Source organism: Melanotaenia boesemani, chromosome 18, assembly GCF_017639745.1.
Source record: "Melanotaenia boesemani isolate fMelBoe1 chromosome 18, fMelBoe1.pri, whole genome shotgun sequence".
NCBI classification, from domain to species: domain Eukaryota; kingdom Metazoa; phylum Chordata; class Actinopteri; order Atheriniformes; family Melanotaeniidae; genus Melanotaenia; species Melanotaenia boesemani.
The window spans coordinates 17,230,776-17,249,955 of NC_055699.1; the positions used below are offsets into that span (position 1 = coordinate 17,230,776).

The 19,180-nt window shown below is 37.2% G+C and overlaps 1 protein-coding gene across 1 annotated transcript in view; it reads right to left on the reverse strand.

The window, feature by feature from the left end:
• The window catches only part of ctnnd2a (catenin (cadherin-associated protein), delta 2a), a 142,229-nt gene that overhangs the window by 18,700 nt on the left and 104,349 nt on the right, over nucleotides 1–19,180 (reverse strand). The window contains exons 17-18 of the mRNA XM_041968887.1: nucleotides 17,936–18,086; nucleotides 1,452–1,701 (exon numbers count right to left, since the gene is read on the reverse strand). Coding sequence (XP_041824821.1) covers nucleotides 1,452–1,701; nucleotides 17,936–18,086 — 401 coding nt within the window. The remainder of the gene's footprint in view (nucleotides 1–1,451; nucleotides 1,702–17,935; nucleotides 18,087–19,180) is intronic.

A 19,180-nucleotide genomic window follows, 5' to 3' on the forward strand; every position in this document is an offset into this window, starting at 1 on the left:
ACTGCTGAAATCCAACTCAAATCAGGACTTGTTGTTGTGCATGTTCTTTCACTGGATGGCTGAGTAGGACTGAGCTGTTAATGTCATTAATTCCACCTGGAAATTTTTCTGCTTTAGCAAATGCAAATGACTCTCTTTGACAGCAGTATGCATTTCAGTCAGACTGTAAGACACAAATTTTATGTGCTGCCTAAACTATGCTCATGTTTGTGTAGTTGTGATAGGGATACAACTCAAAAAGTGCTCATCTTTTATCCTTTTTTTTTTATAATTCATTATATGGCTGTAACATAACTGGATAGGCTCTATCTAAAAGTGTGTTATTGTCTGAACAATCCATTTGTCTACAGCAAAGGTGTCAATCTCTGGTCCTTGAGGGCCACTATCCTGCAGGTTTTTGTTTTTTTACTTTACCAGTGTCTTTCCAAAGAAAATTAAGATGTGTGGGTTTTTGGCTGATGACTTCAGTCTCTGAAATTTGCATTTATGGAGGTTTCTTTCGCCACCTCATCTCTCTCTGTAATGGTGCCCTTGAGCGCACTTCCCTAAATAGGCCGAGTCTCACTCCATAACAATAAATCAACATTTGACCTCCATCTGATAACATTCTGGTGTCATGGCAACCCCTGACCTGCTGGTTGCCATGGCAGCTAGGCAGAACACCCTGCTCAGTCTCCCATGGTGACAGGAGTTACATTTTGTCTGCGTTTTCCTTGTTGTTCTCTGGCTGTCTTTGGCAGATGAATGGTCACCAGGAACGCAGATGCCGCTATGGATGATGGATGTGAGGCTGCATGAAGGCATGGTTCACTACTGACCATGTGGGATGGGGTGGGTTTAATCATGATGTGAGAGGCAGCATGGAATAAAGAAACTAAAATATCCTTAGCCATGTGCAAGGACTTGGGACTGATGCAAGCACATTTCAAGATAAGAAGTGGTCAGTTGATCTCTGTGATGCTAATGAATGACGCAAATATTGCAAGTGTTGTGATTTGTTAAAATTTAATGTATAGTTTGATAATAAATGGAAAAGCACTTTATATAACCCAAGATTTTTACAGACTTCTGCAGAGCCTGATGGCTGCTAGTTTAGAATCTTCTTCAGGTTATTCATTGGACTAAATTATGTATTTTGCACCAGAATTCAACCTAAAATCAAACCTTTCTGATATGCAAAAAGAACTTATTTAAAAAAAAAAAAACTTATTTAGAAGTTAGTATTTCATACATCAAAAGTACTCTGTTCTTTTAAGGAATGTGTTGCATAAGTTGCAAAAGCAGCATAAAAATCTTTGGAACTCCATTTTAATGGTGCCGATCTTACAGTCTGGTTAAATTAGTTTTTTCTTTTCTATCTCTTTCTTCTTCTTTTTGCATAACTTCAATTGCAGAAATAAGTTTTCATTTTGAAACACTAAAGAAAAATAGAGCTAATTTACACTACTCACTTGTCTCCTTTGCTGCGGGCAATGCCGATTAGCTTTTCTATGCCACCAGCATCACGTAGAGCTTTTGCATTCTCCATATTCTTGGTGATTACTTCATGTAGCGCACAGCAGATGGCAGTTACTGTATCATCTGACATGGCCTTGCTAGGAGGGCCTGCAGTGCCAGAAGTCCCAGTACTGGTGGTATTGTTGTTGCTGCTGCTACTACTGCCTGGTAGCCGGTGAATCAGATCTCTCATGGCATATTTACCTGCATTTTGTAGAGAGAAGAAAGAAATCAATAACAAAATCTTCTCATTCTTTAGTTGCATACATCCTAAGAGAGTTGTGATAACTCATATACCTATTCAAAGAGATGATCACAGTTGTTTTTACTGAGTATGACAGTGAATGACAGGTGAAATCTATAACAGTCTAAGAGTAATAAATGCCTCAGCAGTCCATAAAGATGTGGTTTTTGAGGGTACACTGCAAATCAGCTGATGTACATATGGAGATATCCAATTCGACTCTGACTATTTTAGTGAGAAGGAATTAATCTCTGAAAAAAATAAAAGAGGAAAAGAGAACGATATCTTTTACAGAAAGGTAAGTTGAAGAGATCTAGATGAAAATGAAATAGGGCTAATTAAGAGTGAAATAGGATAATTTTAAACATGAAAGGCTGTGAATCTTGCTGCAAAATGACCAAATAATATCTAAAGTTGAGAGGAGCATTGTATTACAAAGGAAAATGTTAAAAGGCCCAGGACAAAACCACTTGATGCATGAACAACATGCTGCTTTTAGATTATAAACAGGTTAAAAATGTCCCTCAAATTGTGTTCCTCTTAGTTAACATGAGTGGTTTGCTGACATACATTCAGATGATAATGCATGTGTATTCAGAAGAAAATAAATCCCACAGTGTCACACCAAATCATCAAATTAGCAAGTACATATGGACTAATGCAACAAGTGACTGCTATTTCCTAAGGTGTCTGATTCATCAACAAGCTACTCACTGAGGAGTTTCCCAGCGGAAGGGGTCAGACTGATCTGAGCAAATAGGTAGCAAGAACAGAAGAGAGCCTAAGAACTGAAAGGATAAAAGATTGTGCTGACTAAGGTGATGAGCAGAGATGAATCAAACATGAGCTGCAGCCAAAGGATAAGAAATGTCTTGACCATCATAAAGCCTGCCAATTACACTTGTGACAAAACCCACAAGTCATGTTTCAGGTACAGAACAATCAATTATGACAGAGAGGTGAATGTTAAATAATGAACCATAGCTGTGCATGGAACCATTCCAAGCACATGAAAGGCTGCACGTCCAACAGTTATCGCCACAAGAACGAATCATCCCGCCTGCAACATGTGTTGCTGGAAGTGACAAAGGAAGCTATGCAAAACAGTGCTGTGCCAGTTTTGTGTATATGCAACACAGAAAAGCTTCTCAGTGCGAGTCATTTTTCTCACTAACCCTTATAAAAATGCATGGAGCAAAATCGGATGAAAAATAAGACCTTTCCTGTTTTATATCATCTTCAAGCAGACTATTACTTCTCCTCCTGAAGCAGAAAAAACTAAAGCAAAAACAACCAGTTTAGAATAAAAGGCTTTAGGATTCACTGAGTGTTGTTTTTTTTCCCATTGGATGTGAAATAACACCTTCAAACAACTCTTTTAACACAGTACAAAACTACCACTTGTTTATTTAACTGCCACTTTGCATAATATGACCAATCTTCCGCAGCTCATCGTGCTACTTTAAATATATGAAATCTTGAAGAAAGTACAAGTTAGAACAAAAGCAGCTTTGCAGCATTGAGATTTGTTCCTTTGCAAGTAGAATACAGAATATCCTTATCCCATCTTCCCTACTGCCTTTACTTATGATTTAAAACAGAATTTCCTTTTCTACATTATACTGGATGTTTCTCCCAAACCAAATTCATATTTGTTATATCAAAGGTCTTATAACCTAGAAGTAAATCCCCAACTCATCATGATGACTCTAATTAGTCTATGTGTAAACAGCGGTAAGATGCCCTTGTTCCATTGCTTGTTAACACAACACAGCTAATCAACCAGCCAATGGCAGCAACTCAGTGCATTTAGGCACGTAGATATAGTCAGGTTGCTGAAGTTCAAACCAAGCATAAAAATGAGTAGAAAAGAGGGTTTAAGTAACTTTGAATGTGGCATGGTTGGTGGTACCAGGCGGGCTGGTCTGAGTATTTCAAAAACTGATGATCTGCTGGGATTTTAATGCATAAACAGGTTGCAGATCATGAAACCCTGGGGTTTCATGCAACTTAGGGTTCACCAAGGATGGTCTGGATCAAAATACCTTGTTGATGTCAGAGGTCAGAGGAGAATGTCTAAATGACAGAACAGTAACTCAAATAAAAACTGGTTTTAGCTTAAGCATGCAGAATATCTCTGTATGCACAACATGGGGAACCTTGAGGCAGATGGGCTACAAAAGGAGAAGGTCATACCAGGTCCCACTCCTGTCAACTAAGAAGAGAAAAATGAGGCTACAATTCACACAGGATCACCAAAATTGAATAACAGAAGATTGGAAAAATGTTGTCTGGTCTGTTGAGTCTCCATTTTAGCTGTTACATTCATAGGGTAGGGTCAGAATTTGGCACAAAAAACAGAAAAACATGGTTCCATCCTGCCTTGCATCAAAGGTTCAGGTTGTTGGTTGAGGTGGTAATGATGTTATGGATATTTTCTTGGCACTCTTTGGTCTCTTTGTACCAACTGAGCATAATTTAAAAGCAACCTGACTATTGTTGCTGACCACATCCATCCTTTTATGACCACAGCCCTTTATGAGCTTTTATATCACAAAGCTCACATTGTCTCCAACTGGTTTGGCGAACATGAGAATAAGTTTACTGTACTCCAATGGCCTCCACAATCACAAGATCGCTATCCAATAGAGCACCTTTGGGATGTGGTGGAAGGGTAGATTCTCATCATGGTGTCAAGTCAATACGGAGCAAAATCTTTGAGGAATGTTTCTAACACCTCACTGAATTTATGTCAGGAAGAATTAAGCCAGTTCTGAAAGCAAAGAGGGGTGTACCGATGCCAGTAAGGTGTACCTAGTACATACATACTTAACAAATACATATACATATATATATATATATATATATATATATATATATATATATATATATATATATATATATATATATATATACATATATACATACATATACACACATATATATATATATATATATATATATATATATATATATATATATATATATATATATATGTATATACAGACACACATATATATGTATATATATATATATATATATATATATAGTAAATGTCCTTAAATAATTTTGTCATATTCTTTAAAACTCACTTGTGAATACTCACAAAGACATATGCTAATGCTTCAAATACACACCCACAAGAAACCAACTGCATGCACACATTCAACCTCCATCCATAAAACGCAGTTAATTGGCCAAGTGTTATCAGAGGGCGGCAGGCTGAATAGAGGTTAAGCAACCATTGTCTTTTGGCTGCGAAGAGACAAAGTTAAGCTGAATCCTAAGAGGAAGCCTCATTATTTGACTGACTTGAATTAAGTGACTAATTTCCTGACTGATTTGTTGGCTGAAGGCTAACTCATTTACTTGCTTTCTTTAAAGATCTGACCAATTTCTGAGTGAGTGACTGAATTATTTACCGACTGAGAGCACAAATGATTTACTGACTTGTTAATTTACAGACAGACTGACAGATCATTTTCTCAAAGAATGACTGACTTACTGATAAAGTTACTGATAATTTATCAGCCAATCCACTGCAGGTAACAGCAATAACAAATATACAGAGACGTCTTGAAAAATGATTAGAGCCATAAATATTTTCTGCTTATCGACAGAATTCGCTGATAAGTTGCCGTCAGCATATCCAATAAATATGCTTGCACAAATGTGTGGGTACACCTCTATGTCCAGGCATATCTCTGAGCCACTGTAACATCACCACATTTATGCCACAGTGGGCAAGTTTGGAAAGGAAAGAATGATATGAAGAGAGACGGGAAGATTCAGCACTGTAGTCACCAATGAGAGAGGAAAGAAGATGAATGGGAAACTCTGGAAAGAAAGCATTTAGCCAGCACAGACATTAGCATATGCTGAGGCGAATGCAATGTGAAATGCTTTCCTAGCTGCAAAATCAAACGGAGCGGCCCTCGATTTTTTTCTAATCCCTTTAATAACAATCTTGTTAGAAGACGCTGTCTTCTCAAAGTTTTTCCACACATGCACTTTACCTTAATGATCCACACACATAAAGCTGTGCATGTGCACCAATACGTATCACACCTCAACAGAGACGTTGCTCATTATCTGCCTCTGTATTCGGTTGCCTCAGTTTTCACTTGTTTGCTCTGTTTTTCAGGGTAAATTTCACAACTTGTTTTGATGTGAAAGGCATATTTTCTTTTAACCCAGTTTCAGAATGTTGTTGTTTGCTTCTATATATTCACAGCATTACTGATAAATATGAGCAAATATCAAAACTGACATGGAAATAAAAGACAAAATAAATAAATAAGGTAAATAAAATCTGACCTCTCCAATAAAACATTGAAAGCCTGCATGAATCTCACTGAACAATTATAAATCATTGTTAACCAGAGGAAGATGCTGCCCTTTTACTAATATGGGTGCAAAACTCAAGATACTTTACAGCTTCATTTTCCAGCTGAAAATATTATCTACTCAAATACAACCAAATACAGCCGCTCTCTCTTTGAGACATTAGTTATTTAGTTAAAGCTAGAAATGTGGAAGCCAGAAACTTTATGTAACAATTATTCTTGCACAGCAGTCAAAAGTAGTTACACACAGAGGAAAAAAATAAAAGAGTTAGGGACTGAATTGAAACAGATTTTTATAAGTGGGAGGCGCCTCATTCTGTTTTAAGTCTCACTGTGACACAGACAATACCTCTACATGCTTAGTTGGACCCCCCATTTCTTCTAACAGCTACTTTCTCTGTCGCTGAAATGTGAACTACACCTGGAACATGTCCTAGAGGAGAGAAACAAGCCCTGTGCTGATCACTGCACAGCCTAATAAACCTGTATTACACAACTCCTCCAATATAGCTATCCTCACCTGCGGGGCAGAGCCGGTTAATGTATTCCTGTGCTGCATTCCCTCATGTTTCACAAACTCGCGCTGAGCGGGCTGTGCTTCATCACGGCCATAATGGCTGATTTGATTTAAAGAGATCCAATTACCCTCAACAATGGAGAGATTTGATTGTTTACTGATGGAGAATGGAGAGCATTATTGAAGTAAAATTGGCGGTAATTGTCTCAGGGATGTGGGAAAAGATGAAACAGCTTGATTGGTTGTGGCGTCTGACTGTCTGAGAATAAAAAAATGGTTAATGTGCAGTTATCATTAATCGCAATGGGGTCCCTGAGGTGGGCTACTGTATGCATCAAAATTCCTTTTTTATTTATTTTTCTTCAGGTTTTTTAAGAATTGTTCTGTCATATTTTGGGTTTAATCAAAGCCCAGGAACTTTAACATCTGAAAAAAAAAAAAAAAAAAAAAAAATGACTAATATTAGTTAAGATGTTCTAATTAAAGATTAAGATAAGATATTTACAGAATTCAGTATTTAAATGAAGTTCTTTTGCTTTATTATCCTGCAATCTAAACTGGAGAGGCTCTGTTCATTTTGATACAACCGATGTGTTCATTTGAAGGCAGACAGCCAATAAGAATTTGATCTATATTTTAAAGGTGGTATCATTTATTCTGTGACAGAACAAATGCTTCCGAGCCTGAATCAGTTCCTCCCTCCGGTGATTCAATCTGCAGATCATCACATCACTGACAGGTGGCGCCAGATTCAAAGCAACAGGGTGTCATTCCTTCACGTCCAACATGAAAGTGATGTGGGTGACATCCTCAAATGTCAGTCAATAAGATCTCAAAGTGAATATGACTTTACCAAGACACGCAAAACCTGAATACATTCTCAAATATTCTGTCATTCATAAAAGGAAAAACATGCGCCAAAGGTATTTATTTCCTACATATTTATATAATGAGCTCATTATATGAAACAAACACACAGACCGACATATCCAGAGTCAATGATAAACATCTTCATCATGCCAAAGTATATATTAATAACTTCAAAAGACAGTCTGACTCCCCACCAAGAAGTTAAAGTAATTCCCTTTGGTTTTCAAATAAATAAATAAGATGGAGGGGAGACATGAAACACAGCCAGTCTAAAGAGGTCAGAATCAGAAGAAAATTGGAAAGTGGCATGCTATTGCTTCCCACTTAGAAAATATTCTGCCCTCCTGAGTTTGGTCTTTTTTCACACTGGTTATATCCCACACTCTGTCTTTGATGTCTGCAGGTGATGGGTTTACAGCAGAAACTGCATGGCAGGGATGGAACAGAGGGAGGGAAGGCAGGGATGTTTATTCACTTGTAAAGAACCTGTGGCTTCATTAAAGTCGCTCTCAATGAAAGTGCCTGCTTAGGGAGATGTATGCACACATAAACATATTTGAATAGACAATGACAGAAACAGAAAATAAAGAATTCACTTTCATGGTGGGTGGAAAAGGTTTTTGCTGTTAAGATACACAGCAATAATCAGCAGGCTTAAAAAAAGAAAATCATAAATGCCAAACTATGAAAATCCCATTCAAAAATGTTGATCAAACTGTGTCCATGTACCTTCAAAGACAACCTGAAAATGAGTCAGATCCTGGAGGAACAGCTGCAAGAAAAATCTCATAATCGCACGACAGCACTTTCTGTCCTTTTCTCCATTTCACTTTATTGTTCACTATTCTTATTTCTCTCTGCCTGTCGTGCTCCCTGTCTGGCAGGGAGGCACAGTGGATGAGGAATGCCAGGGAGAACAAAGTGTGCTGATAAAAGACGTGCCAAACCCTCACACACACAAAACAATTTATCCCAAAGGGGACGGAGAAATTTCATAAAGTACTACTGCAAAAGGGGCAGAGAATTGTGTGTCAACTTTGTGCAAGTCGATAGATGTGGACATACTGTCTTTCAGCCTGCTTGCAAAGTTGTTTATGCCTACAATCATGCAGCCTTTTGACAGAAGGGATTGCAAAATATGTGGAAACTGCGATGGGTAAGGACAGCACAAAATGGACCTTGTTTGGTGTTCTAAAAATATTTGCTTGAGTTGGGAATGCACAAAGTGGACAGCAGCTTGTAAAGCAGATTTCTGCCAAGATTAGTCCGGTGTTGCAACAATACAAGGCTGAGAATGAGAGTAGATGGTTCAGATCAAAAGCGTGAAAAAGATGAGTTTTCTTCACCTTCTTCTATATTTGAGCATTATGGTAACTGACCTCTAACAGAAACACACTGTGACGCACAATCACACACTTAATCATGCAATTAGTGACATCCCCGTGGCGCACTGCTTTGGTTTCCACAGTAACACTCCTCGGCACTGATGTCATCAACGCGAGACACAAAGAAAGAGAGAAGGCAATGGGTGGAAGGTGAGCCGCTATGAGCTCATGTCTGAGAGAACACTGGAGGGAGACGGAGATGGAGGGAGGTGTGGGAGTGGGACAGACAAATGAAAGGAGATTCAAGAAGGAGCAAACTGAGGTGGAGGGAAAGCTCTAATATTCATGTCAAAAGGCAAAAAGGTGGACATCATAATATTATAATGAAGATGAATGAAGGAGAATAGAGGTAAAGCTAATAAGAGATGAATAAGAAGAGGCAAAAAAACAACACATTTTTTGTGACCTCTGCATAGTTTTCTTTATTTATATCTTTTTTCCTCTGTTGCTTTTATTGAAGAGCTGCTTTGAGTTTTTAATATTTGACATTTGAATTTCTGCAAGAAAGTGTTATTTATTAATCAATTCAGAGACGACGAGCACTGATTCTGTTTCTGCAATCAGTCAGGTATAACATATCCCCTGCAAACTTTTTCTCTAAGCAATCAGAAAAATGAGTAATGAGTGTTCTGAAGGTGTTTTTAAAGTGATTCAAACAGATGTGAGGGGCTTCACCACCTATCATGAAAAAGTTCATACTGATTAAGCCAGGATGTGCAACAGAATGAGCACGCCGCTTGACTTGCATGAAAGAGATGGTCTTGAGCCACTTTTAAGTGGAAAGTTTTGTTTGATGTTGACGGATAATTAATGTAGCCCTGTAACAGGATGTTTAGCAGCAAATCTGGTATCTAAGAGCCTTAAAAAATCTGTATTAAATGTTGGTATATTTTGGGGCCATCTGTGCTTTCTGTGAATTGTTTAAAGCACAAGCGATGCTTTATGTTTTACACAAAACCTTTCACATCCAATTCTCTACTTTCATAAGTCACAAACTGTATTGTGATTCCAGTAATGGGACATTATATTAAGAATTCATGTTTGGTATTAAATTGAATTAACCCTGATGCACACGCATAAATAAATATACACCCACATAATTGAGGGACTCAATTAAATTTAGCAGTTGGAGCAAGTCACGTTGTACGAAAACACATTATCTCATTAAATGCCTTAAATTAATACAAATTTCTGCATTAATCACTTTTTCATTAAACACTAACCTTAGTATGGATTTGAGTGCAAGCACAGCATGAACAAGTAAATGGCTCCATTTGAAAACAAACAAAAAACAAACAAAAAAAAAAACAACAAACAACGACAACAAAAAACAAAAAGCTGTGTGTTTTGGCATTCAGGTGCTTTTTCCAATTCATGTGTGTCAAATTACCATCTGTGAGTAAATGGGGAAGAATTTTACTGACAGACAGTGTAGCTGTGAATGGGACTCATTTATTGCTACATGGCCACGAAGTATATTATGCAAATCAAAACTGTGAAGGAGGTGAAATCAGGAGGTAGACAAAGCATTGACAGATGAGAAGAATGATTCTTAGAGACATCAATATGGCAGTAAATCACATTACATAGACTGGAGTGTAAGCATATATACGCAGTTAAGTCTTAGCCATCAAAGCTCTCCCCATCTTTTTCATCTTCCATCGTTCTGTGTTCAGGTTTCTTAGCCTGACTCAGTCTTTTTTTTTTTCTTGTTTTGTGCCTCTCCTTGTGCAATTCCTCTTGTTTCTCTCGCTGTGATCCAATCACACCGGGCTTTCCAAAAGATTTGACACAAAGGTTGTTACGTGCAAAAGATGATTCTCAATGCAATCTGCAGAGCTCTCATCCAAGCTACAATTCTTCCACGGTAATGATGCCAAGCCTGTACTTGAGTTTTAATGGATAAAGGTTTGTTTTTTTAATTTTTCTGGAAAGAGGTGATTTTCTGCACATTAACTATGCAAAATGATATTACAATCAGGTGAAACGTTGATCCTACAACACACCAAATGCTCTGTAAAATCATTTTGTGGTTTGGGGGGTTAAACCATTTTTTTGTGTGGTGTAAAGATGAATGGTATTAGAGTCAGAGTTTAGATTCACAGTGTTGAATAAAGTTTATGAAGATGGGCCAAATGGGGCTTATCTCTCAGGAGTGCTTGGCTTCTGTCTCTTCTGTCGACATAGATCAGCACACAGCTTGTCAGGAGCAAAGGCTCAACCCTGACTGATCCCCTCTCACCTCTTTCTTCCTTCCTATGTATTTTCTCTGTGTAGTTTGGACATTTTCTTTCTGTGTGCCACTGAGTCCCATCGTTTGTAGCTGTCACTTTCTACCTAAAATACAATTTTGGTGTTAAAAGGACTTAAAACATATTAATAAAAACACTAGTTGATGAACTTTGAGTAATCACCTTTATATGATTTTAAATGTTGATAATTAAATATTTAAAGCTGTCTTTTCGTGAGTAGAAGAAAGTATCTAATTAAGATCCTAGATTAATTGTTTCATTTGACAGCCTATAAATCAAAATATTAGTTTTTCTTCTTTTAAGCCAAAACTTTAAGTATCTGATACACTTTAAACCTTAAAGCAGCAGCCTCCACTCTCATTGTCTCCTCTGAGAAACTTAAGTTAAAAGGTGGAAAATTGAACACAACTCTTACTAAAATTTTACTTATATTTATTTTAATTTATTTTTTGTTGTGAATCCTTTGCAAGCACTTATTGTCTGAAGTCTGGAACCCAGAGACCTGGGAAAAATGCAATTATAGTTTGGAAATTTGTGTTTGGTTGATTATTTAACAATACCATTTTATTTCTATTATGCATTATTGGAAAGCCTGATGAAGTTAGCTTTCCAACAAGGTATATAACGTGTAAGGATCATGCTTTTGTGGAATTGAGCTATATAGCTAAATGTGTCGGTAGTGCCACCCTCCCCCCCAAAAAGTGTGGCAAAATTCCTGGCAGTATTCACTCTTTTTGTTGTGATTCAAGTGCTTCCAGGTATGTGCACCTGATTGACAGACAGACATATTGGAATGGGATTTTGAAGCCAGAGGCGATCCCATATCTGCAGAATCTGGTAGCTAACAGGATGACAATGCTCTCCTCCACAGAGCCAGGATCATCACAGAGAACCTCCAGAATTTGGAGTGGAGAACATGAAATGGCCATGAGTCCAGACCTTAAAGGCAAAATAAGTAGCATTGACACCTAGTGTTTCAAATCAGAACTGCAGTCGAAAGAGAAAAACATGGAGAGCGTTCTTACCCCCTCCCCCCTTCCCCCTCGGAGAGTTTCACGTAGGTTTTTGAGAGGACGGTTCTTTTATACGGTCTATGGAGGGCGGAGAACATAGCGCCAGCAAACATGAAGATGATTCACACACACAGTAAGTTGCTATGCTTTGCAATGCTAGCGCTAATTTCACGCGCTAATTTACATTAGCATAAAATAGAGTGTAACGCTATATTAATCAACAAATGCCACGCAGCGGCAGTTTTCCAGTTTTCCCTTAGTCTCACTCAATAAATTAATTTGATAGTAATTTCATACATTTATAAGGACAAACACAGTATTCACTTGGCCCAAACATCATTACATTTGTTGTTGTAAACTAACGGACCACCAATTTACTCCACTAATACATCCATACAGTCACACATTAATTGAATGAGTGCCGAGAAATAAATTAGACTAAAATCTTTGTAAATTAAGATAAACTTTTCGGTTAATTTAAGCAAAATTCCTGTGCTTACCTGCCAAGGACAAACTTTGCCAGCTCAGACTTCTCCACCTTGCAAAAGATTCTCTAATATTGATCCTCGTTTTATTCCGTTTTTGGTCGTTTGCTTTTTTAGCAGGATGCAGAGGCTTTTTATGTTTTTCTGAATCTATTTCTGGTCTGCTTCTTTTACAAGCTTCAATAACTGCACGCTGCTGCTCTTTTGCCGACATAAAATACCAAACGCTGCCTTGTTGTTGTTAGGCAACCGTGGGGAGTCGCATATGATTGGATAAGGAACCAGGAAGTAGGAAAGAGCAACACAGTGGACCGAAGTTATTCCTGCACGGAACTCTTATTTTGAAGGAGAAAAACTTGACAAAGATATTGTTGATGTAGGAGACAGATTGTTTATAGGGAAGCTTCCTTTTGTCCCTCGCAGCAAATGAGAACATTTAACATTATTTTTAAGGAAAAAAATCCTATTTATTCAGCCTTTAACCCAGTTGAGCAGCTGTGGAATCAGTTTAGGCATACTGGTCATGCTAAAGTGACCACGATTTCTGACCATTAACAACTCCTGGTGGAGGAATGGGATGGCAACCCACAGCAACATGTAACCAGGCTGGTCACCAGCATGAAGAGGTGGTGCCAAGCTCTTGTGGCTTCGTATGGACCTTCCACCATCTACTGAAGTCCCTGACTGCAATGACAAAAAGTATAAAATGGCTAAAATGCGTTGCTTTTTCCTTATTAATGTGAGAGAGTGATCATCCAGTCCACGAAGCAACACAAAGCAAGACTGAATACCAATAGGAATATTGCAGTACTTGTTTTGTGGGCACTACTTTTGTTTAGATGTGTTGCACATTCAACAAAAGCACAGGCCTCACAATTACGCATGTAAGGGTCCGGAGTTGGTTTGCAGGTTTAATATGTGCATTTAAGAGCTGTTGCTATAAGCTCACAACATAAAAGGAGCTCTCGGTACAAAACAGGCTGCGAGAACAACTTTTGTACAATCAGAGAAAAATAAGAACCTATTGTTGAACTGAGCAACATAAAAAGGCTTGTACAGTACAACACATAGAAGATATATTGGTGGTTAATTTCAGAATCGTTTTCTATAGTAACAATGATTTGTTTATTTATTTTTGTTCTTTTTAACAACAACCATCACAATGAGGAACATTCTTCAGGATGTAGTTATATTTTTATCCAGGTACCATAAATAGAAGACTTCACAAAAGCAAAGAATAATGGATCATTACAAGGTCCAAAGCATTGTTGTTTAAAAAAAATAATTTGAAAAAGAAATATTCTATGTGGTGCCAACATCAACCTAAAGCAGAATCAAAAGAAGGAAAAGACTACAGCATGGAGAAGGTATGTCTCACATAAGCTGAAAAGATGTGCAAATATGGAAATTAAGATTCTAAATACAAAAAGCTTTTAGTATATATTAATGATCTGACAGAAGAACAGAAGCAGTTTGGGGAATTGTGACATGTACAGGGATACACTGTCTGTGCAGATAAAGTAAAGAAGTTAGTTATTCTGCATTGATCAGGCACTTGAATTGCTGAACACAACATTGACAGTGAAGGCCTGGAAAAGCATCACAGAGCAAAAGCACATGTCCATGGGTTCCTGACTTCAGGAAGTTACTGCCTGTTGAAAATCCTTATAAATGTGTTAGAATTTAAAATGCAATTACACCAAGCTCTAGAATAGTTTCTACATCTAAATTAGACTACTGGTCAAAAGTCTGGACACAGGTTCACATTACATGTAATAGGAAAGTATGTTGAAACCTTTGATAGTTAGTGTATGCATCTATGTTTTTGTAAACAGCTTAAATTAACACTGTATCACTAGGTAGACTTTTATAAGTTGTCTGTTGTGCTCTTAGATCATAAGATTTAATGTGAGGTTATAATAAAATTATGAGCAGATGTGCAGCTGCTCCATATGTCATATTCAATTGACGGTATAATATGATGGCACAGAAGCAACTGTGGTTCATTTTCTTAAATATCTCATGCCTCGACTATTTTCCTCTCTCTTCTTGCTTTCCCCCACTCACGTCTCAGGTGGAAGGGAATGAAGCGAGAACAGAGGAAGCAAGGAAAAGAATGCACGATGAGCAAATTAGAAGAGGACGTGATATACCTGCAAATGTTTTCCAGCAACAGCTGTTAAGAAATGAGGGACCTCTCCATGTAAGTGTTGGGTTTGTACTTCAAACTTTCTTTGACCAAGGTATCGGTTAAGTGCTGGTTCCCAGGTGCACATAGTGGCTGAGCAATACTCTAATTGTTTAGAATTGATAAATGCAAGGGATAGATTTCCCTTAGAGGATCAATATACGATAGTATCATTATAACTGCTGTAGCATCCCAGCTATCCTGGTTGGGAAGTTTTGCAGCAGTAAAGTGACTGACTTCAGCTAAAATGCTATGCAACGTCTTTCATAACAAGTTACATTTGTACAAATTTGTTTACAGTTCATTTGCTCATACTGTGCTTTATTTACTTTTATGGAAGATTAGAGAAGCTGTGACACCGTGACTGCAGCAGGTTTCCAGTTTGATGACAATCCCTGTGTTTGCACAAATACAAGTTTTGGTGTGATGCTCTGCTTGTTCTTAATATAAACAGCTCTGGCTGTCACACTGATTTCTATCAAGGATGAGACACTGCTCTCAACTGTGTTAGCAGCATAATGCATTATCTTTAACTGGAAAAACCACTGTGGATCTTACTAAGACTAGCTCTCTTCTGCAGATAAGTGTATAAAGGACACCAGTATTAAAAGCTGATGGTAACAGTCTTTAAATGATTAGAAGATGCTTTAATATACTCATATTGGAAGATGTGAAACAGAATGATTAAATAAAGTGTTGACCTAACGGTACTCCATTAGCATTTACTTTTCTCAATAATGACTTTTTTAAATTAATTTTTATTTATAAGGGATCATGTATAATTTAGAACATAAATGTTTATTCGATGCATTGTATCAGCGATAGCCTTAGGCTAATTTACCTCTGCAGTCCTCTGGCAGGGCACACTAAAAACCACACAAATACCAAATATGGTTCAGCTGAGATTTAAAACAGTTTATATAGCTGCAGCTTTTTATATTGTCACTTAGTGCATTTTACTGTATGGTGGCTTTTAAAGAAAAGGCAGATTGTCCAAGTTGTGTGGCAGAAAAGAACATTACTGTTGAAGGTGGAAGTTATTCTGTTGGATCTTACAGAAGTAGTAGGGCAATAACAGACAAAATCCAGTAAACATGCAGGGGCCAGGCCATTCAGGATCGTAAATTCTAGACTCAAGTTTGAAAATAGTCCATAATTTTCAAAACTCAGGAGGTTATATTTCTGAAGAATCTTTTAATGATGGTACTGGGATGGCTTTTAACTAACTCAATGGATTGCTTTGTTTTAAATGTCTTATTTTTGACTAATATGAACATGTCATCCCTGATAGCTAAATAAGTAAAGCTACAGTTAAAATCAAAATCCTAAACAAATGCAAATCTAGTTTCTCAATGCATTTACAGGTAATCCAATTACAGTCTATGTAAAAAACTAAACATATGCTGTGGAAAATAACAATAATAATTAAGAGGGAAACAAAGTTTACTAAACAAAATCTTATTTATTTATGTCTTGCAAATTTATTTAAGATTTCACATTTACTTTTAAAATGTAAGAGGAACTGCCTCATTTAGACAGAATGAAAGTCTTGTGAATTGTTATCCTAAACTAATAATATTTCACATTTTTTAAACTTTGTTTGTCTGTTGGACAAGACTGTCATATGTCTATGCAAAGTTTTTGGAAAATATTGGTTTTATAAAATAACCAAACTCCATTCATTCTTCTGTATGTTTGCATATTTTATCTAATAGCTGTACATGTTCTAAAAGTCATCTTGCCATTATTATTATCCTGACATATATTTTACATATTCTTTATGAAGAATGTAGTAGCCTGTTTTGGTCTGGCCAAAGCATCTGCATGCATATTGAATAACAACAACAAAACATAAAACAAATATCATTCAGAGCTAATGAAGTGCTTGCGCAAAAAAACACTAATTAGCCCTTTAATTCTCCGCTGTGCACCAGCCAGACCAACGTAGGGGGTGTGTTGAGCTTTGGATGCAGAATTGCTTGTTGTTCCACAAGGAACAACAACAAGAACTCTCTGCGAAACCCAGATATGCTCCAAAAACCCTTAGCCTGAAACAGAGGGTTCCAGAGTTGCTATGGAAACCACTGAGCCCACAAAGAAGCTGTAATTATCAGAGATTTTGGAGATAGAGTTGCTCTTACACACAGAAACACACAGTGATTTGTGCATGTGTTGTGTATTTAGAAAGATAAAAAATATCCCTGTTAATTATTTGACCCATCAGTGCTGCATTGTGATGCAGCAACAATGAGGGGACAAAAAAGAAAAAGATAAAAAAAAAGGATGAAAAGGGTGCCTCTTACAACACTCAGGTTAACTAATGATTCCTAGTCCCTGGATGAGTTGATGCTACCAGACTGACTGAGGCTCACTCATTACCGAGTATCTTTCTCAAAGCCCAATGCAAGCCTTTGATGTGCTACTCCCTCTCCTAGTTTCCTGCTCCATTCAGCCTTTCTATAATTACACATTATCTGCTAAGTTATTTCCTTAACTCACAGCCAGCACCGTACTGTCTTTATTAATCCAATTCCCTCACACAGCAACAAACAAACCTTAGCTTCAGTTAAATAAGTAATTATGTAAATTGATCACACTCCATCGCTGAAATTGAAAACAACAATAACAACAACGTCAGCAACAAAAAAGGACAAAAGCAACCAGACTAATGTACGCTTCACAGCTTGGAGTCTTGCTCATGACTGTTTTGATCAATATATGATGGCTAGAAAACACTATAATTTCAAATCTCATAAAACTCAATAAAAATGATCACCAATTAATTGTTTTAGTTGATAAAAGTATTTAACAGGTTAAAATATAGCAGCAGACCCAAATTTCTCTACTCGGCTATAATGATCCAAACAAGATTAGTCAGAAGTGATTACATGTTTGCATAAGTTGTAAATTACATCTAATTGAAGGGAAGACAGCACAGTGGAAGAGCAATGAGTGAATGTAATTAGAGGTGGCATGATTGAAGGGCTTTCAGTAAAAAAAAAAAAAAAAAAAAAACAGAGACCAAAACTAAGAATTAGACCACAGGTATCCAAAATCCATTTTGCTGGACAGAAATGTTAATGATTGATGACAGGTAAAGAGATATTACCTCTCAAGAAAGTCATTATCACTACTCACCAATAAGCTCCTTGTTCCTGATGTCCAGGGCCATATTTCTGAGAGCAGTGGCAACAGCACACACCACTTTGTCGTTGTCTATCCTCAGCAACTCTACCAGGATAGGAAGACCTTTCTCCTTACGTACAGCGACCCGAATGTACACCGACCACTGACAAGAAGGAAATTGTTTTACATACAACTGATTACAGACATAATTGTGCAGTTATATTGTCAATCAAGCTGCTACACATGAAAATTTAAATGGGTGTGTAGCCAAAATTCAATAAAACACAAATAAATAAATTACTTTAATTAATATTTAATTAATAAATAAAATTAAAAAAAGAAGAAAATCCAAGCTTTCATAATAAGGTTATGGGAGCTTTATAGGACAATTAACATAGACTGTAACCTATGATAGTACTCATCACATAATTCACCCTGTGTGGTTATTTGCACTTGATTTTCTTTCCAGGGACTTTCTGTTAGTTGTAAAAAACAGGTATAGGGAAAAGGCTGACAAAGTTCAATCTGTGAGGTTGATTGGAAGATGGTGCAATAAGGGGCAATATGAGAACAGCTAAGGGATTACAGTGATTTGTCCATATGAACTAAAGTGAGGAGCTTTCAGCTTGGAGACCACTCTGCACTCCCTCAGTAACTATCAAGGTAAAGCATAAGTGGACCACTCGACCCAGGATGGCTCAAATGGTGCTTGCCTTATGTGTGAGCTGAAGATGGTAGGAGAAATAAGTGCTTTACTGTAACCAAGAAAGAAAATTAGCGTGGTGCTGATGATTTGTGACATATGAAACATTTACTTTTGCAGGCTGTGAAGCTTTGTTAGATTCACACTATTGTTTATCTTTCAGGCCAAAAATGGGAAAATTATGTTTCATATCATCATTTAAGGAAATCATTCATCCTTGGAGAGAAATTATCCTGCATCTTAGCCAAGATTTAAATGTGCAGACTGCAGAGTCTGCCAACATTGTTAGCAACTCTGCTCATAAAGCAGACAGAGGGAGCTGGCTTAGAGAAGACATGTTGAGTGACACCAAAATAGAAAATGCGATATCCTTAAGACCACTTGCCCCCACAGTTTCCTCCTCTTCCATTGATTTTTCTAGAACATTCCTCTTTCTCGCTCTGGCTCTCTGTCTACTTTCCCATCAATAGAAATATTATCAAATCAAAATCAGCCACACACACATCCCATAAACATCTATGTTTTTAAGGTCATCTTGAGGTGATACCATCACA